General features: G+C 53.1%; 1 protein-coding gene across 1 annotated transcript in view; it reads right to left on the reverse strand.

Moving 5' to 3' along the window:
• CCDC12 (coiled-coil domain containing 12) overlaps positions 1–20,751 on the reverse strand; it is a 48,813-nt gene that overhangs the window by 14,850 nt on the left and 13,212 nt on the right. Inside the window, exon 2 of the mRNA XM_060110784.1 lies at positions 938–1,005. Coding sequence (XP_059966767.1) covers positions 938–1,005 — 68 coding nt within the window. The remainder of the gene's footprint in view (positions 1–937; positions 1,006–20,751) is intronic.

Here is a 20,751-nt window from a genome sequence, read left to right on the forward strand (position 1 = left end):
CATAGAATGGGGGAAATTGTGCAGGCACCCACCCCCAAGCCCCCAAGTCTGCAGTCACTTGGCAAAAGAGCAATGACTTGGCCTTCGTCTCTGTCACCAGAGAGGGCCGCATGCTGTGCTGGGGGGGCCAAGGTCCAACAAGACACCAGAGAGCCCAGTGCTAGGGTGACAAGGGTCCCTGCACCACCACTGAGCATCACCAGCCTCTCAGCACAGAGCTGTCACCTTCTGTGATAACAAGGGAGATGGCAAGGACCCTGCAGGGCTGCTGTGAGGAAGGGGTGAACACACTTTGTAAAGTGTTAAGTCACACATGCACAGACACACACGTGCCCCTGTGGACTTGAAAAAGCCCCATCTCGTCTGAGATCAGCTCCTGAATAAGAAGGCAGGGATGAGGGGCCTGCACCTGGGGAAGGTTCCACTCACACTGGTGAAGGAAACAGCAGGCTGTGGCATCAGGAAGGCCTGCTTCTGAGTGCTGGTCCAGCTTCCTCTGGGGAGCACCCCTCCCCACCTGCTGCACTCCCTCAAAGCACAGCCCACCGAGATAAGCTTTCTCAGGGCATCAAGATCTACTCCCCCAAGTGAGCAGGCACCCAGGCTGCTGGTTCAGACAGAGCTTCACACACCAGGGAGAGTCTGGAGCTGATTCTGCAGGTGCTGTAGAACCATGTCACCTAAAGTGTTTTAGGAGAAGAGTGAGGGGACATAATATGAGGGTCTGGAATAAAAGGCTGGTGGCTAAGAGTCAGATAGCCAGTGGGGGAAAGGGTGCAGAGAAGGTTCCAACTGTAAGACTGTCCTGTCTGAACAAGGCAGCCATGGGGTGGAGAGGAAGCAACGGGGTAGAGACTGAATGCAGAGTTGGAAGGATGTGGAAGCCAAGAGGTACTGGAGGAGAGCGCAGGGCAGAGAGCTGCGTGTGGGGCATTACCTGTGCTTCTCGCCTTCCTCCTCCCCTTCTCTGAGCTGCTTGGTCTTTGGCTCCCCATCTTCCTTGTCCTGCAAAGGAAGGGAGAAAACCAGCTGCTCAAATGAACACTCCTCCTTCCAGGAGCTAGACAGCCTGGCCAGGACCAGCTTGGCATTCCAGCCTCCAAGCGGGGCACATGCCTGCTGCAACCGACGGGGCACAACGTTGGAGCCACAATTCCCAGCCCTCAGCTCCCTCAGCAGAATTTAAAACCCATGACCCTGGGCTTCCCCAGTGGCACAGTGGTTGAGAATCTGCCTGCCAATGCAGCGGACAGGGGTTTGAGCCCTGGTCCGGGAAGATCCCACATGCCACGGAGCAACTAAGCCTGTGCGCCACAACTACTGAGCCCACGAGCCACAACTGCTGAAGCCCACGCGCCACAACTACTGAGCCCACGCGCCTAGAGCCCGTGCTCTGCAACAAGAGAAGCCACCGCAATGAGAAGCCCGCACACCACAACGAAGAGTAGCCCCCACTTGCTGCAACTAGAGAAAGCCCAGGCACAGCAACGAAGACCCAATGCAGCCAAAAATAAATAAACTAAATAAATTTAAAAAACAAAACAAAACAAAACAAAACCCATGATCCCAGCCCAGGCCCAGACCAGGGTGGCCCTCAGAGAACACTAGCAGGAAGAGCTGGAAGGTCTTAGGTGGTGAGAGATGATGCTGGTCACTGCCGCCGAGGGCCCACGCTGGCAGGCCACCAGCCACCCTCATGCGTCGGGAGAGATGGGGCAAAGAGCAGTCACCAGCAACCAGAGCAGCACAAAGGCTCAGGTCCCCTGACCGCCACCCCCTGCCTTCCAGGCCAGAGGCCTCTCCAGAAACACCTGTTTGGTTCCCTTTAGGAGTAGCGTAACTCGAATTAGGACCAGGCTTGTAACAGGTTCACTCCTGCAATGTATTCAGGGGGATAGAGGGAAGGGGAATTAGTTTGAAGTTTCCATGGGAAAAATTTCTAAATCTTGTTATCTTCCTCTTCCCCCCTTCCCCACCTCTTTGTAAGTCTAGAGCAGTCATGTTCATCTCAACCCTGACAGAGTATGCTTGCTCTCAGGTGCGCCGAGGGCCCGGCAGAAGGACACCCCCATGCTGCTTCCACCTGCAGCAGGAAACACCTTCCTGGGCTTTCTTCCTTACCATGTGACCACTGCAGTTGGATCAGACCTGCCTGCAGACAAACGAACATGGAGGGCGTGCACTGGGTGTGCTCTCACATGCGCCCACGCCCCCAGTGTCTGTCCTGAGAAAATCTGGGACAGAGCCCTGCCCGGGGTCTCCCTGTGTGCCAGGGCTGGCCCTCCAGAGGGGATCAATTGTGCCCCTGATAACTGGCCATGACCTGCCTTTGACTTGCTGGAGCATGTTCCGAGGAGACATTCGGAAGCCCCTGTCATGGGGGACCTGCTGCAATGGAGAAAAGAACATATAAATTATAAGTAAAATAGCTGCTTGTACCACCTCTCCTAGAGATTTGTTTATGGCACTGACAACGGCCTCCTCGAGAGTGGCATTCGCATTATGAGTCACTTCCTGCCAGTGTTTGTCGCGGAGACCCTGGAAACCACCAGACTGCGCCATTCGTTGGCCACACACCTATGGGCAAGGAGACCACCCAAACCAGGCTCGGAGTCCTGGACCAGAGAAAGGTTTCTGTGATGTGAACAGAGCAAGATGTTCCCCTGGGCGACTCAGTCTCCTGGGGATGAGGCGGCAGGAACGAGTGACAACAGCTCCATGAGGGAGGTCAGCACGGGTCTGCGGGGTGGGCAGGGGGCTTCCTACTTTCCTACTAAGGGGTGGGCAGAATTTGGGTGTTACAGGATGCGGAGACAGGAGCCGGAAGGGCACTCCCAGAGGGGAGCAAGCTTGAGCAAAGGCGGGGTGCGGTCTGAAGAACACACAGGTGGTTGGAGCAGCCGTCAGGGCGCAGGTGAATGCAGGTAAGGCTGTCAAGGGGTGGGGCCGATCACAGAGGGCTCTGGCCAGCGTTCTAGGGCAACGGGAGCAGACCTGCTGGAGGAAGGACCAGAGGCCTCTCCCAAGAGCCTGCTGACAGGCTGGGCAGGGAGGCCCTGGGGCAGAAGCATTTGTTTGGTGATGGCCAAAGAGGAAAGGGGAGCAGGCGTACAAACTCTCAACTGAGAAACCAGTTAAGGCTCCCCACGTGGCTCCCAGGCTGCATGCACCCCTCCCTGACAAATGCTAGTGATTACGTTAAGCCAGAAGCCAGGACATTGGAACTAAAAGCTCCTTCCTAATTGCCAGCCAGTGGACTCCCTGATGGCCAGAGGTCCTGCAGCAGGGGAGGAAGGTGGCAGACACCTCCCCTTGGTGAGAAAGGACAGGGGTGGAAGAGCAGCAAAGGCTCAGCTTTCCCCCGAAGTGGGCTGATGCGCAAGCCCACAGGAAGGCTTCTTTCCACGAGGGCCCTGTTAACCTGGGCCAGCTGGAGGCAGAGGTTGGGGACTGTGGAAACAGCCTTTGGGAGCGACTCCTTTGCAAACACCATGCACGTTCACGGCCCCCGAGCAAGGGCAAACTCAGCAGCACAGCTGCCACCACCCTCCTGGGGTCCCGGGGACACTCAAGTGTCTCGGCAAAGGCCAAGTTATTTATTAATAAATGAGAAAACACCCAATGATCTAAATGACATTTTAAAAACATCCCCCGCTGTCTGGTGGGCCGTGCAGACTGCTGAGGTTAAGGAAGACCCCAGCCTGGGATGCTGTGCAAGAGCAGGGGCTCAAGAATGGAACCCATATGTGCGTGGAGCCGGAGCCAGTGAACAAATGAACAGGCCACATAAGTGCAGGGACGAGGCGCGCTCCAGTCGGCCCACGCGAAGGCAACTCAGGTAGCACGGTGAGCATCTCTGAGCAGGGAAATGGCCTTGGGGCAACCCTGGCCTAGGTCACAAGGCAGGACTTGCACTGCTCGGGATAGTGGTAGGAGGCACTGACCAGTTTCATGGCCCACCCAGCCTGAGAAACTCGAAGGCCCTCAGAACTGGAGGGCTCACAGGACCACCGCCTTCCGAGTCCTCAAATCAACCCATGGGGGAAGCTGGCAAATGACCGCCACAGAAAGGAAAGATTGTCCCAAGGTCACAGAATCTGTCAGTGGTAGCTGGGGTTCTGGATCAAGGTCCTCCTGAGCTCTTGCCTTTTTGCCAAGGAGACGGGAGAGGCACGTAGTTTCTAAAACCAGCTCTGAACCCAGTCACCTCTCCCATGCTCCCCTCACAGTTCAGATTTGGCCACGTGCATTCAGACCAGTCACAGCCAGCCTGGGCCTAGGTCTAAGCCCCGGGGGACACCCATGGGACTGCAGGCAGGGCCCGAGGTACACAGCATCCCAGGGAATCTAGAGACATCTTACCCACCCCCAGACCCTTAAATGGAACTCGCTGCCTAGCCCCGCCTACACACACCCTTCCCCAATCTCCCGCCTTTCTCCCTCCTTCCAGCCCCATGTTCTGTCCCACCCCCATAGGTCCCCACCACAGCCAAGCCCACAGCTATTCCCCCAACCCTTGCCTGCCGCCAGCTACCCCCTACACTCTGGAGACCACAGCAGCCTGCTGAACCCTCCTCCTCCTCTTTCTAATCCATCTCCCCTACATCTCTCTCCACCTTATCCATCCACATGGACGGAGGGTGTCCTCTGCTCAAAGCTCTCATTGGTCCCCATACCCTCAGGAACAGCATTCTCCTCAAGGTGCAGCCTCCCAAGGCCTCAGCACTCTCCCTGTAGCCCATCCATACTGGCCTTGTCCAGAATACCCTGACACTGGACCCTCTGTCCCAAATCCTGATCTGTCCATTCTGACTACCCCGAACAAAGCCCACCCTCTGGCCAGTTCTGGACTCCAGCTCAAAGGCTACCTCCTCAAGGCAGCCTTCTGAGGTTCCCAGGCAACAGGTTCTGTCACTCGTCTGGGCCCAAGACATAGGCCTGTCGTCATTCCTACTCATAATCAGACCTCTGTGTCCCTTCCAAGTCCCTCTCAGTGTGGGGACATCTCCTAGAGCTCTTGCAGGTGTAGCCATGAGCCTGGACTACATCACCTTCATTAACTCTGTGCTAACTTAACTATTCTCTCCACCAACTCCAGAAGAGCCAAATTCTTAGAACACTGGTGGCTGGAGGGCAGGAAAGCCAAGGCCTGGACTGGGGTCCTCCCCACAGCCCGCTTGCCTGTTACTGGAGGTACCCCACATTTCTGACCCCGGCCCAGGTTTCCACACCTAGGCCCTGCCCCTGCTCTCACCTCCCTCAGAGCCCACAGGAGGAAGGGGCCTCTGAGGCAGGACTTCAGGGGCTCTCAAAAACAGTCCTGCCCCAATCAGAGCCTGACCGACCTGTTTCATAATGTTTGAAATCCTTTTGCCAGGGACACTTTTACAAATAAAATTAGCGTTGTGCAAGATTGGTGTTATTTCTTCTTTAAATATATGACAAGACTTCATCTTGGCCTGAAGTTTTCTTTGTGAGGTTTTAGGTATGGGGCTCATTAGATTTTCTATTTCCTCCTGAGTCAGTCTTATATTGTGTCTTTCAAGGAATATCCATTCATACTGAATTTACCGGCATAAAGTCGCTTATAATATTCCCTTATTATCCTTTTTAAAAAAATTTTTATTTATTTATTTATTTATTTTTGGCTGCGTTGGGTCTTCGTTGCTGTGTGCGGGCTTTCTCTAGCTGCGGTGAGCAGGGGCTACTCTTCGTTGCAGTGCGCGGACTTCTCATTGTGGTGGCTTCTCTTGTTGTGGAGCACGGGCTCTAGGCACGCAGGCTCAGTAGTTGTGGCACACAGGCTTAGTTGCTCCGCCGCATGTGGGATCTTCCCGGACCAGGGCTTGAACCTGTGTCCCCTGCATTGGCAGGTGGATTCTTAACCACTGTGCCACCAGGGAAGCCCCCCTTATTATCCTTTTAATGTCTGTAGGATCCATGGTGATACCCACTGATATTGATAATTTGTGTTTTTTCTCTTTCCTTATTAGACCAGCTGAAGATTTATCAATTTTGGGACATGCCCCGACTTGGTGTTTTTTTTTGTTTTTGTTTTTTAAATTTTTTGGCCACGCCACGCGTCATGCAGGATCTTAGTTCCCCGACCAGGGATCGAATCCATGCCCCCAGCAGTGGAAGTGCGGAGTCTTAACCACTGAAAGTCCCGAGACTTGGTGTTTTAACTCCGTGTTTGCTCCTCAGTCCCCTCTCAGAAGGAGCCCTCACTAGCTGAATGCACCTGCCTCTGGATGGTATACAAAATGGGGGGCGGGGAGATCAATCCATACTTGCTGCCTGAATGTAGGGCGACTACCAGAAGTAGCTCAATTAACCACCAGAAATGTAGAAAAGCAGGGGGAGAAGGGAGGCTGCTGCACCTCCTCCTGCTGACCTCCCCACCCAGGCAAAGACAAGGGTCCCTCTTCCCTTGTACCCCCGGACCCCTTTGTGTGCTGGGCTTGCCTTAGGCACAAGGATAAAGGAAATAAGAACCCTGCCCACAAGGAGCTCAAGGAGCAGGTTTAGACAATGGTAACTGTGCCAAGAGTGGGGAGGAAAGCTTCATTCAATGTTTTGTGTACTTGGAGAATCGGCAAGGAATAGGTGTTGTCAGGGAAGGAGGTTACCCTTCAACTCAACCCTAAATGTCGAATGGGGACTTGCCAAGTGGCTAAAGAAGGCAGAACATTCCTGGGAATGGTAATTGCCTGGCAGACATGAGAGCAGAGCAAGGGCACTGATAAGACCTGCAGGGCAGACCGAGGTGGCTGGCCCACCCAAGACCGAGGGGGTCAGGAGTGGAGGGGGGCTGACAGGGTCTTCCTCCAGTGCTCTGGGTGGGCCGAGGCTGATGCTCGGAAAAGCACTTTGGCAGCCTGGAGAGTGAGTGGTGGGAGGAGACGGAGACTAGAAACTAGGTGAGATGCTCCACTCCCAGCCTGGACCTGTCCCTACCTGTTCTTTGTGAGTATGCGCTGGGGAGGGTGGTTAAGAGTAGCTGAGGGCCGGGTGGGTGCCATCAGGGGCAGATGTGCTGAGGCAGGGGCGCTTGCTCTGAGGGGACAAGGAACAAGCCCCTCCCTCATCTGAGGAGGAGCTGCTACCTGGGGCTCTCCCTTCCAGAAGAAAAAGAGGGAGGCAGGAAAGGGTTAACAGAGGGACACTTCAACTTCTGGTCTAGGTTCCTCCCACCGTGAGACCATTACTGAAGCAGCTGGAGAGCCAACAGAAACTCACAGGTACAAAAACACTTTCCAGTGCCCAGGCAAACATGCCTCATTAGCTCTGAGTATGCCTGGGGTACTGTCCATGGAAACAGCCCTTCTGTTCAACAATCAAGAGAACAGGCTCCAAACCCTCGTTTCCTAAGAAGAGGGGAAACTGGCCCCGGTTTGAGCCTTTCCAGTTCCAACTTGGCCCAGGGTGGGGAAAAGTCAAAGAGACATGGGCACAGATGCCAGGAAGAGGGGAGCAGGAAGGCACTGACAATGCTGAGGGCAAACCTGGCAGGTTTCACAGTATCACCCTGCTGCCCATCCTCAGAGCCGGGGCAGCCCCATGTGGGGCAAAGGGACTTCCTGTCGGGTGCAGCTGCAGCCGGAGCTGTGCTCCAAGGGCACTTAGGGGGCAGGACAGTCAGCCAGAGTCTGACTCACCCTGAAGATGCAACGATAAGCCGTGGGCCGAACACCACCACGCCTGGGCACAGAAACCGCATGGCTCTCTACTGCCCAGAGACCAGGGAAGGGGGTGGGGAGGGGAGGTTCCAACAGGCAGCTTGGGCGGCAGGGTCCCTGACTCTGGGCCCTGGCACTCAGTCTGCTGCTAGGATGACCTGGCCGGTGTACCCACTGCCTGCTCAGTAGGCGGAGAGATCCTTGAAGGCAGATGCTTGTCTTACCCACCTGTACCCGTGGGCCTGACACCGCCTACAGCAGGCACAGCACAGTGGTTGAGCTCATGGGCTCTGGGTGGGAACGTGTCTGGCAAGCCCGGCTCAATTTCACCTTGCTGTGTGACCTTGGGCAAGCCATGCAACCTGTCTGGCCTGGGTGTCCCCATGTATGAAAACCAGGACTATCATACCAACATCATGGCAATATTACAAGAAAGAAGTGACCAGGGAGGAAGGAGGAAGGCCTGCGGCTTGGGTAACAGGACAGCAGACCCTGAGGGGCAGGGAGAATTGGGCCAGGGCAAGAAGGGGAGGGCCGCAGAGAAGCCACGAGGCCACAGGCCCAGACTGCTGGCACCTGCAGAGGTCACGGTAAGTTTTCACTTTCATTGTTTTCACCAGGCTTTCTCTGCAATCCCGAGATGGGCAGTATGATAACATCTGCTCCAGGAAGACGATGTCAGAAGACATGTCAGACAATCTGTACAGGGGGAACAGGTCTTCTGATTCCCCGTTCAGTGCTTCACCAAGGATCAGAGAGTTCAGAAGGGGAGGGTGGGCCCAGAGCTGAGAGCCACTGCTCTCCTGTGGGTGTGGACATTCCCTAAAGGCTTGTGAGCGGAGAGAACAAAGCGAGTTGAGGGCTGGGAGAACAGAAAGGGAGCGGGAGATAAGGACTGCAGATAAGAGCCGGAACTAGGTCAGTGGCAATGGGATAGAACAAGGGGGTGCCTGAATGCCGTGAGGGGACAGGGAGAAGTCAGGGACGACTGAGGTCCTGACCGGGACTCGCTGGGAGAATGAAGGCGCCTTTAACAAAAAAGGTGGCAGTGCTTAGGCGACAAAGAGAGAGTGTGCGGCAGCTTTCAGGATGACCAGGGTTGAGGCCTAATGCCTAGGGTCTGGCGATGGCCGGTGCGGACCATGGCTGAGGTTCCAGTGCCTGTCAAGGTGTCCTCAGCAGCAGAAAATGGGCCCACTCCTCAGCAGAGGCAGGGCTGGCCCCACCACTGATACCCCATCCCGAGGCCCAGGCAACGGCATGCAGGTCAACACGTGGCCTCGCCCCAGATGACTGCTGACATCCGGCGTGTGGCAGACTAGTGTGGGGAGGTGGCCCCAAGCCAAGTCGGGTCCTATTCTTGCCACAAGTGCAACTGGGGAACCAGTCGTGCTCAAAGGGGGTGGCAGATAACCCCTCCAGCAGACTATTAGTCAACAAATATTGACTGGCTCCCTCCTGCTAAGTACTCCACACTGGCTGAGGAGAAAAAAAGAACAAGTAGGCACCTAGTATTCACAGACCAGGGTGGGGACTCAGCCTGGGTCCATGGACAGGATTCCAGAGGCCCATGATCAGACACACACACAGGCCAGGTGTGCAAAGGCTCATTTTTCTGGAGTAAGAATCCACAGCTCTTCAGATTCTCAAGGGGATGATGACCCAGAGGAGGAAAGGGAAGGTGACGACAGCATGGTGGGGAAGGAGGTTCTTTGGGTGGCACTTGAGGTATCTGGGGAGGCTCTCCAAAGAAAGTACAGTACCACCTGTCTTGCATTTCATTTTTTAATTTTTATCTTTTACAATTAATTAATTAATTAATTTTTGGCTGCGTTGGGTCTTTGTTGCTGCACGCAGGCTTTCTCTAGCTGCGGCAAGCGGGGGCTACTCTTTATTGTGGCGCGGGGGCTTCTCACTGAGGTGGCTTCTCTTGTTGCGGAGCATGGACCCTAGGTGCACGGGTTTCAGTAGCTGTGGCACATGGGCTTCAGCAGTTGTGGCTCGCGGGCTCTAGAGCACAGGCTCAGTAGTTGTGGCACACAGGCTTAGTTGCTCCACAGCATGTGGGATCTTCCCGGACCAGGGCCTGAACCCGTGTCCCCTGCATTGGCAGGTGGATTCTTAACCACTGTGCCACCAGGGAAGCCCTATGTCTTGCATTTTAAAGGCTGAGTGGGAAGAGGGGCTGGGAGATGGGCAGCAGAGGGAACAACTATCACTGTGAGTGTGTAGAGGCTTGCTAGGGCCCTTCCACTGCTCCCACATCCCCTGCAGGAAACCTTTTGGAAGGTCACACTGAGGGCAGAGCAAAGACCAGTCCCCTCCTTTCCTTCATACACAGTCAGCCTGGACCAGTTCCTTTGGGCATCCAGGCAAGACTCCCAACTCCCGCCCAGACACCTGTAGGGGGCACTGTGGTTTGCAGGAATCCAGGGAGCAGGACTGGACAGGCCGGACGGTAGGAGAATCACTCTCCACTGCTTACCAATGGTGAGACCGTGGGCACCTGCAGGACCTCTCCGAGGCTCTTGCTCCCTCCCCTGTTAAAGTGGGGCTGGTGCTATGTCACAGGGTGTTTGAGGATTAAACAGGCTAACTTGGGGTCCACCATCTGGTGCAGGACGCCCCATGACACCCATTATGGGAAACAACCTGCTGGCAACCTGGGGTGTTCCGAGTCCTGTCATCCATCAGCAGTGAGCCTGACTCTTGCTGCATCCTCCTGGGGAACCAGATGTTCCCTCTCCTTCCCCCGCCACCACCTGCTTGCCTGACCCCTCAATATCCTTTTCTGATAGTGCTTCTTTATTTTCTGCCAAGTTTCTGTAAATGACAAAATTTAATTTTTAAAATTGAGACTCAAATTAAGAACGACCTGTCTGATTCCTTCAGGGGCCCCAGGCTGGAAGAGCAGACACGACATCTGTGAGGCTTCCCTACAGAAACCCTGTTCTGCATGCACCACAAAACTCCATGGCAGCTGAAAGATGGTTGGTGGGTTACAGCACTTTCCCCTGGCTGTGCGGGCTGAAAGTTACACCCCTTTTTAGCAGAGGGAATTCTTCCCAGGCAGGCCCTCTAATGATAATTGTCCCAGACATTCTATTTTACCTGGATTTGCCTACAAGAGATTTTATTTGTCACCTGTCTTCCCACCTAGATTCAAGCTTCAAGAGGCCCGTCCATCACTGTTCCCCAGCACCTGGCACATGACAGCAGGGAAACAATAGCCAATGAATGAATTCACAAGTCGGGGGGGGGGAGGCAGGATGCACATGTTAATTCCCCCGCTTACAGATGAGGTTCTCCTCCCCAAGTTGGTTGTCTGAGCCTCCAAACAGCGCCCGTGCCTCAGGCATCACTAGGCTTGTGATGTCGGACCCTACACTCTTTCCGTCAGTTTGAGGAGACAGACAACTGGAAGCCCACTTCCCTGCCTCTACACACACAGTTCCTTTTACCAACACATCCGCTTGTTCACCCCTAAGCTGTCTGTTCTATCCTCCCCTCTGACAATTACCCGCACCTCTGCTGCTTTCGCGGAGAATGAGGGCAAAAATCTCAACCGTGCCCACGCCCTAAGAGAGTGGTAAGAATCAAATCTGACTAGGTTCCATAAAATTAGAAGACTTCCCCATAAAAGGTGAGCTCTGGGGAGGGCTGGACCCAATTGTTATTCAACTCTGTTCTACTGTATTTCCTACAACAGCAGTTATAACAGTATGCCAGGCAATTGACTATTCAATTAATTGAAATAACATTTTAATTAATCAGCATAAAAATTTAATAAGGTCAATACCGCTTTCTCCTCTCACAGATAAAACTGGAGGCCCAATGCTATTTGCATTAAGTAACCCACCCAGAGTCACACTGCTTGGGGTTGCCAGCGCCCAAAGGGTAGCGTGGGCCCCATGCCTAGGTGGCTCCTCCACGAACCCCAGCCCTCTGCTCTGATCCTACTCCCACCCACCTCAAATACACAGGTGGTCTCACTGGCATCTAATGGCACTCAGCATCACATCACAGGGCTGATATCTCTTCCCGGTGACATTTCAGAGAGACATGACCAAACCATCAGGAGCCCCACATACAGACATTTCTGGGCCAGGAACTCCAATCCCAGGAAAGCACCAAAGGAGACCAAAGAGCAATGTATGTAGAGGTATTCATAGCTGTGTTTCTCATAACAGGCAGAAGTGGAGCCAGGAGGTAGGTGTGACCTGCCGGACGCAGTGAGGCAGGCCAGCTGCTCGCTGAAGTAGCAACCTGATGGGCATCACCGTGAGACAGAATAGGACTATGAGGGGTGTGGAGCCCACACACGTAACCATGAGTGAGACCACGGCAACACCTGACGCAGAACGGTCACAGACTTCACAGGCTCACACAGCAGGACTGTGGGCAGTGCTTCTTCCGTTTCCTTTAAGTCTGTTGTCAAAATGACTTAATAACAAAAGGATTTAAAAATAAGAGTGACACAAGGAACCCAGCTGCCTGTGGCTCACTGCTTGACTGTACTCACACCATAAACAGACTCTCCCGACCTTCACCTGGCTCAACAGGAAAGCAGGAAACCATGGGTGGCCCTCAGGCCCAACACAGCCCAATGTTTAATGACCTTTCTCAAGCTTAAAAAAAAAAAAAGCAAAAACTAAAAACCCAGCATTGCTGGGGAAAGAGGAGGACAGACAGAGGCCTGCACACACCAGCATCCCTGTGCGCCCAGGGACAGGCCCCGCAGTCACACTACAGGCCGAGGGGCCTCCAATCAGGCCAAACATCTCCTGCTGAATAATCAGCGTGAATATTTCAGTTAAGAAATTAACTGATGGCGAGCGATGAGGTGACCCCCCCTACCCTCACCCTGACCCACCATTTCCCTTTTGTGGAGGGAGGGGGAAAACGTCTCCCCTGCCGTAAAGCAGACCTCACAACCACCAGGACTCCCTCACCATGCTAGACTCACAGCTGAAACAAGAGCAAGCGAATCCCAATGGCAAGTGATAAGGTCCCTGAAGCTCCCCTGCCCTGGTAGGGGACAGCCTCACGTGGCACTGCAGGGGGAGCTGGCCTGGAGCCCCCTCCCTATCGCCTCACAGGGGACAGCCAGAGTCACCAGGCACGGGGAATGGGGGGCCCAGATGATCAGTTGCAGGGAATGGAAGAGCGACCCGGAAGCTCAGGTCCTGAGGACACGCCGCTGGTGTCTGACCCTCTTCAGGTCTGCAGGGCTGAAGAGCAAACAGGCCTCCCCCTTGCACCTGAACTCTGGCTGGTGGGCGGGATTCTGAGGCGGAGTCCCGAAGGGAGGTCCCAGGGAGCCTATCTCCTGTGTGTTCACCATCCCTGGATCCAATGGAAGCAGCAAGCAAGGGCCTGAAAACCCCAGTGAATGGCCCCTGAAATGACACCCTTCCACACACCCCCACACACACCTAAGCACATGTGCCTGTTCACACCGATGCTGGGTGCCCCCAAGCGGTTCCCCAACAGCCACCAACAGGACAACATCAGGGCTCCTGCTACCAACATCACACGCTGGCTTATTAAAAGCCTGTGATCGACTACCATGAGCAGCTCTTCTCCACGTGGACAGGTGTGAAAGCAACCCCAGTCCATGCCTCAACAACAGATTTTGGAAACTTAACTGTCTTAGTAGACTTCACACACAGTGAAGTTGATCTTGCTGACATGGCTGCTGCCTGCAGACGTTTAAATAAGCCCCTGAACTCCTCCCAAAGGGCAGGTCTGCTTTTCCTTCAGAAAAATCTCAGCCCAGCCAACTCCCAAGTCCATGTGCCTGCCACATTGCTTCATTTCTTCATTTGAATGCTTACAGAGTGCCTCTGGGTCTTGTCATCTGGCAGACAAAAAGGTGACTAAGATGTGGCCTCAGGGACTTGAGGGGCAGGTGAAAGGGGAAGCAGACAGGTGAAAGGAGAGTCCCCACACAGCGAGGCCGTGAATTCCTGGGTGCTAGGGGAACGCAGAGTGACTAACAGCTGAGGGGAAGATAAAAACCTCAGCTCACCTGGAGGAACACTCAAGGCAGAGCGGGCATGGCAGGGAGCGCCGGAGTTACTGGAAGGAGTGGGTGTACTGAGGCTGGGCCTTGTGTCCATGGAGAGGGCAGAGACCCCCAAGGTGCACCTGGAGGAGGGACCCAGTATGGGAAGGCCTGCCCCATATGGGCTACAGACTTTATCCCATGAGCACTGAGAAGCCAGCGAAAGGACAGGCAAGGAGGTGGCAAAAATGTGCTGAGAGCGTTATTTATAAAGAACATTCAGAAAGGGCCAGAAAGGAAAGTGCAGGGCTCACTGGTTGAGGCCACTGGAAAAACAAACCACATATGGGTTCAAAAAGCCACCTCCTTACCCCAAGGATGGCAGATGGCAGCTGCCTGTGAGTCTGTCTGGAGGGACAGACTCTTCCAGCTGCACGGTACCATGCTGTGCTCGCAAAGCTGCCCATTCAGGCACACAGGGCCTCTCGTCCCCACAACTACCCTGGGATCCAGCGTTATCATCTCGCCCAAACAACGAGGTTCGGAACAACTAAGGAACTTACTCAACAGTTCACAGCTAATGAAAGACAGGTCAGCATTTAAACTGAAGTTTCTGGGCTTCCCTGGTGGCGCAGTGGTTGAGAGTCCGCCTGCCGATGCAGGGGACACGGGTTCGTGCTCCGGTCCGGGAAGATCCCACATGCCGCGGAGCGGTTGGGCCCGTGAGCCATGGTCGCTGAGCCTGCGCGTCCGGAGCCTGTGCTCCGCGGCTCCGGGAGAGGCCACAACAGTGAGAGGCACGCGTACCGCAAAATAAATAAATAAATAAATAATAAACTGAAGTTTCTGACTGCATCATGCTTCCAAAATTCAAATAAATAGCCTCAAGGCTTGGGTGTGCTTTCTGCACAGTAGCCAGAGAAGTGTGACCATGTCCATTACCAAGTGAGAAAAGTAACAAACCCATAAACTGTTAGGGCTGCAAAGACCTCAGATATCATCCGGTACAACATGAACTAGATCCAGTGGCCCAGGGAGGGTGTTAGAAATCAAACTGACCAAATCAGAATCTTCCAGGGTAAGACCCAGGAATCTGAATGTTTCAAGAGCCTGCCCGCTCCCAGGTCATGATTCTACCACATGGCCCGATTGAGGAGCTTCTGAGTCAGACCACATCCCTCCTCTCAAAGAGGCTGACCCACGGGAGGAAGTGACCTGTATGATGCCACCCCAAGCTGCCTGAGTGCCTACTGTGGTCACCAGGGTGGGTGGGCTCTGGATCAGAGCAGGCAGGATGAGAAGAAACACAGAAATCTCTCATACAACATAGACATCCTGAGGGCCACAAGAGACCCAAGTAAAGTACAGGACAAGAAGGGCAAGAGCTAGGGCTAAACTAGACCTCAGGTCTCTGGACTTCAATTTGACTGGTATGTTGTCTATTTTACCATGTTGCCTGGAGCCATGGAGGAAGGTGACTGGAACTTCAATTCCCAAGTCATTCTATGGGCTGCCCAATGCCCATGCCCCTCCCTTACTTGGGAAGGCTCCACGTGGAGCCTCGAGGGAGGAAGAGCCAGCTGCCGGCTATAAAGTGCCCCCCACTCTGTCCCAGCTGTGGGGAGGCGCCAGCAGCGCAGACTTCTCTCTGGCGGCATCGGTAGCAGAGCAAGCTGCAGTGTCTAGTACTTGAGAGCAAGCCATTTTCCTGTGAAATGCTGGGCTTCTTTCTGACTGCGAACTTCCAAGGTAGGCTCTCTCTTTTTTCAAAAATGAACAAACAAACCAGTCAGAATAGATTTCTGTTGCTTGCAACTAAGTACCCCAGCTTCATGTGACCAGTTACAGCAATAGCCTAACAATAATTATGGGCATCACTTTAAGCATTCCAAGTTTCTTAAATTCCCTGACTCATCTGATCCACAGGGAGACCCTGGATGCAAGCAAGGCAAAGGTTCTGATGCCTAGCTTGCAAATGGAGAAGCTGGGCTCAGGATGTAAAGTGTTCTGTGGACTTGGTCCCAGCATTCCCCCAAGTCCAACACAAAGGCCAATGGGTGATGCAGGCAAGCCAAGGCGCTCACCTGGCCTGGGGTTCCTCTCACCATCCTTCCATCCCAAGCTGGAGCTGAGCTTGAAATGTGCAGGGTCCTAACACTGGCACCCCAGTTCAAAAAGCAAATTCTTTACAAGTCAATTCCCAGGCAAGTCAGCAGTTTACAGAGCAACAAAGTGCGCTGAAGTTCCTAGGAGACTAGAAGCTACTTTAACCTCTGATCAGCTGCTTCTCAGAGTGTCACAGTCTGAGAAGTAAAGGTAAGACAGCTGTCTCCTCGCTGGTGTGATCTCCAAGTGATAAAATCCTAATTAAACCAAATTTAAACTACAAGCCAGAACTGGCACATTTATTTGTTGCGGAAAATATCGCTTAAACAAGGTCTTTTGGTCTTCACCTACACATATATCCTCTGGAAGCAAAGCCTTTTTTTCTTTTTAACCACGTGCTGGGCTGAAAGGTTGAGAAGGCAGAACCACACAAGGAAGCTGTGCCGTGGGACTATGCTGAGTTCTTGAGCTTCTCAGCGCTGCACTCTCCAAAACTGCAGAGGGGCGTTAAATGAGGGAGCGTATGTGATGTGTGCAGCTCTGTGCTGTGGCCGCACGGAGAAGTCCTCGATCAGTAGGCGCCAAAACGGTGATGACTGACAGTGGGGCCGGACGCTCTCACCTGCACCCTCCGTGTGAGGCCCCGAAATTCTACTGCCCAAGTGAGGCCTGCTCCCCCACCCCATCCCTGAAAGGGGTCATATGACAGATCCCCACATGCACGCCTCTCCCCTCCCCTCACTTCATCTAGAGGAGGACCGAACCCTTGCCCTTGAGCTGACCTCAGTTTAGAAGGGCAGATGCATCACGTGTGCAGAGGACATGAGTCCAGGTCAGAAAAGCTAGCCACAGTGGGTGGGTGAACTGGGGCAGGAGCTTCTCCCCGAAGTCAGACACCTCCACACGTGCCTGTTCTGCTTCGGCCCCTCGCCTTCTCCCAGCCCTCCAGACTGCCTTCCACTCAATCCCTCCTCAAGTGTTTTCTCAGCACCTCCGCTGGGTCAGTTATGCTGCCTGGGGCACAAAGCCAACCAATAAGACACAGCGGGGAAAGCAATTCACACTGGGCTCAGGACTCCCTCCTCCACGCAGCCCACGCCCTGCTGCAAGCCCTCCCTCCAGGAGGCTCACAGCTCTCTCAGATACCCCTCCCGTCCCTCCTCAATGCACAGCAGTATGCAGTATTATAACTGGTGTGCGTGGGTCTGTCACCCCACTGGGCCCAGCCTCACTGACATCGGTCCCCAAGCTCTTCACAAGCCCAGCACACAGCCGGCGCTCCTCAGGAGGAGTAAGAACAGGGGTTGCAAAGAAGGGCTTGGAAACTTATGCCTCGCCCCAAAGAGCCCAGGCCTCAAGCCCCACTCTCTAAGGAGTCATGGACTCCTGGACCCGGGGCAGGAAAGTCCTGCTCTCACCAAAGGACTGCCTCTCCCAGAAATCAAACATACAGGTGCTTCTTCTTTAGGATTCAAACTGCCCTGCCAGAACTGGAGTGTGGCCCTGCCCTGAACACAGGGTGTGGGGGGAGAGGGAGTGCCATCCTTGAAAGGACAAATGTTTTCTGCTCCAGCCACTCATATTTTCTCTAGACAGAGCAGCTCTTGAGAGCCCTGAATCAAAACAGCTCTGGAGTGTGGATTTTACTGGCCACGGGGCCTCATTACCACAGCAACTGTTTTTCCTCTTGGAATTCTTTCAAGAGTACAAGCTGTTGCTTCCCTCAAAAACAAAACCGGGGAGAAGCCAGGGCACCGAGGAGTAAGGGAAGGCCCTGAAAGAAGGAGGGCCAGACGTGATGAAGCCACAGCAAGCTCTGCCTTGGGGTCTCCCAGGTCTCTGCAATGGCTTAGCAACTAGAAATGGCGAGTCCCTCCCAGCTGTTTAGGGTTGTATGTATTGGGGGGGAGCCAGGCTCAGCAGTGTTGAGGGTGTGGGGTGTGGTCCATGTGTGTGTTTTGGGGAGTTATGGGATGTGCAGAGGTGTGGGATGGAGGTACTAAGGGTTGAGAATGCAGGGGACTGGGTGTAGTCTGGCGGGTTGCTGTGTGGGGTACGTGGGGAGGGGCTGGGGAAGTGTGAGGAGGTGTGGGATACGATGATGTAAGGGAGTGAGCGGGGGTTGGAGGGTGTGGGGGGGATACTGGTGTGTGTGTGTGTGTCTGTACGTGCTGGAGGTGGGTTGGGGGTATGTGAGGGGGGTGTGGGGAAGTATGTGAGTGTGGGTTGGGGGGAGGTGTTCTTCAGTATCCCAAGATGAAACACGGGACATATCTTCCCCTGAAACAAGAACACAGGGCTGCGGGGGGTGGGGGTGCTTCCCTGGTGGCGCCGTGGTTAAGAATCTGCCTGCTGATGCAGGGGACATGGGTTCAAGCCCTCGTCCTTGAAGATCCCACATGCCGCGGAGCAACTAAGCCCGTGAGCCACAACTACTGAAGCCCGCGCGCCTAGAGCCCGTGCTCCACAACAAGAGAAGCCACCACAATGAGAAGCCCGCACACCGCAACGAAGAGTAGCCCCCGCTCGCCACAACCAGAGAAAGCGCACAGCAATGAAGATCCAATGCAGCTAAAAATAAATAAGTTTAAAAAAAAAAAAAAAGGGGGCTTCCCTGGTGGCGCAGTGGTTGAGAGTCCGCCTGCCGATGCAGGGGACACGGGTTTGTGCCCTGGTCTGGGAAGATCCCACATGCCGCGGAGCGGCTGGGCCCGTGAGCCATGGCCGCTGAGCCTGTACGTCCGGAGCCTGTGCTCCGCGACGAGAGAGGCCACAACAGTGAGAGGCCCGCGTACCGCAAAAAAAAAAAAAAAAAAACTGAACACGGAGGAAAGTCGGGGAGGGATAAATGGGGAGATTGGGATTGACAAATACACATTAATATATATAAAATAGGTAACTAAGAAGAACCTACTGTATAGCACAGGGAACTCTACTAAATACTCTGTAATGGCCTACCTGGGAAAAGAATCTAAAAAAGAGTGGACACATGTATATGTATAACTGATTCACTTTGCTGTACACCTGAAAGTAACACATCATTATAAATCAATTATACTCCAATAAAAAGTTTAAAAATAATAACAAAGAACACAAATTGCATTTCAATCCTGTATTACAATACTTAGTACTATGGAGCAACCACATCCTGGTCCAAGTGTTAGCAGGAGTGAATTTAAAACATACAGCCCGAGTTTGAAACAGCTGACCTAGAAGCAACTGTTCGAGGCAACTCATACTTCTAGTCAGAACACCCCAGTCAGTTGGTCCAGAACATGGAGAGAGTAGATGGCAAGTCCAAGCAGCTTTGGGGAGCCAGGCTCAGCAGGTCTCGGCCCTCTGTGTGAGTCTGTGGTCTGGTGCACAAAGCCAAGGGGCTCAGAGTCATGGGACAAAGAACACCCAGGACAACTGCCAATGCCATGAAATATCCAAATGCTTAGTTAAAATAAGTTTGAGTTGTCCCTGCCCCAAGGAGCTGCCTGTCTACTGAGGGGCTGGCATGAACTGGGACTCAGTAACATTCAAAAAAAAAAAAAATTGGTTACTACTATTATTATTATAGTAAGTACAACTATTATCAAGATGTGGGAAGTTAGCAGTATGGCTTATCAAGGACGCTGCATGCCAACCATTCACAAGGAAACAGTCTTCTTTCTAAAAAAAACCAATGTCAAATAATAAGTAGTGCTGAGTCACTGATATCCATATGGGGGAAAAATCTTGACCTCTACCTCACACCATGCAAAAATAAATAAATTCCAGATGGACTGGCAATCTATTTTTTGGTTTTTTTTTTTTTTTTTTTTCGGTATGCGGGCCTCTCACTGTTGTGGCCTCCCCCGTTGCGGAGCACAGGCTCCAGACGCGCAGGCTCCGGACGCGCAGGCTCAGCGGCCATGGCTCACGGGCCCAGCCGCTCCGCGGCATATGGGATCCTCCCAGACCGGGGCACGAACCCGTATCCCCTGCATCGGCAGGTGGACTCTCAACCACTTGCGCCACCAGGGAGGCCCTGGACTGGCAATCTAAAGGTGAAAGGTGAAACAGTAAAACTTCTAGAATGTAACATAAGAGAATATCATCCTGACCCAGAGTATGCAACAATTTCCTTAAATAGGCCATAGAAGGTATGAGGGGAGGAAACTGATAAACTGGTCTACTTTAAATGAAGAACTTCTGTTCATCAAAGAATGCAATTAAAAGGAAGAAAAGTGAAGGCCCAGAGGCGGTAGAAGAGACAGTTGCAGCACACATACAGAACAAAGGACTCACCCAGGACTGGAATAAAGAACCTACAACTCGACAGGAAGAAGTATCAGGCAATCCAATAAAAGGCCTGAACAGGTACTTCATATAAACAGATGAAAAGATACAGAACTCTATTAGGTAGGAAGAAGATGCAAATTTAAACCACAAAGGTGCCAGAGAGAGCTCTCATATACACCGCTGGTGGGAGTGTAAAACGGTACAGGCGTTTTGGAAAACTGCTAGGCAGTATCTACCCTATATATGCCCTATGACCTAGCAATTCTACTCACAGGCATACACCCAGCAGACATATGTACAGAGATTCACCAAGACATGCACAAGATTGGGTACAGCAGTATAATCCATAAGAGCCCCACCCTGAAAATCGAGAGTGGAATGGATAAAATGCGGTGTGTTCAAACAATGGAATACTGTACAGCAATAAGAATGAAGTAATGCCACACTCAATAAAATAGCCCACACAGATAATGATGAATGAAAGAAGCCAGATACAAGAGTATGTGCTGTATGATTCCATTTACATAAGGTTCAAAAGTAAGAAAAGCCAAACTCTGGTGTTAAAAGTCCCAAGGGGTAGATTACTCTTGAGATGTAAGCACCTGGGTGGGGGCAGGAAGGGGATTCTGGAATTCTGCCACGTTTCTTGATCTGAGTTACTGATTACATGGGTGTATTCACTTAGTGAAA

The sequence above is a fragment of the Mesoplodon densirostris genome, chromosome 10, assembly GCF_025265405.1.
Source record: "Mesoplodon densirostris isolate mMesDen1 chromosome 10, mMesDen1 primary haplotype, whole genome shotgun sequence".
Lineage (NCBI taxonomy): Eukaryota > Metazoa > Chordata > Mammalia > Artiodactyla > Ziphiidae > Mesoplodon > Mesoplodon densirostris.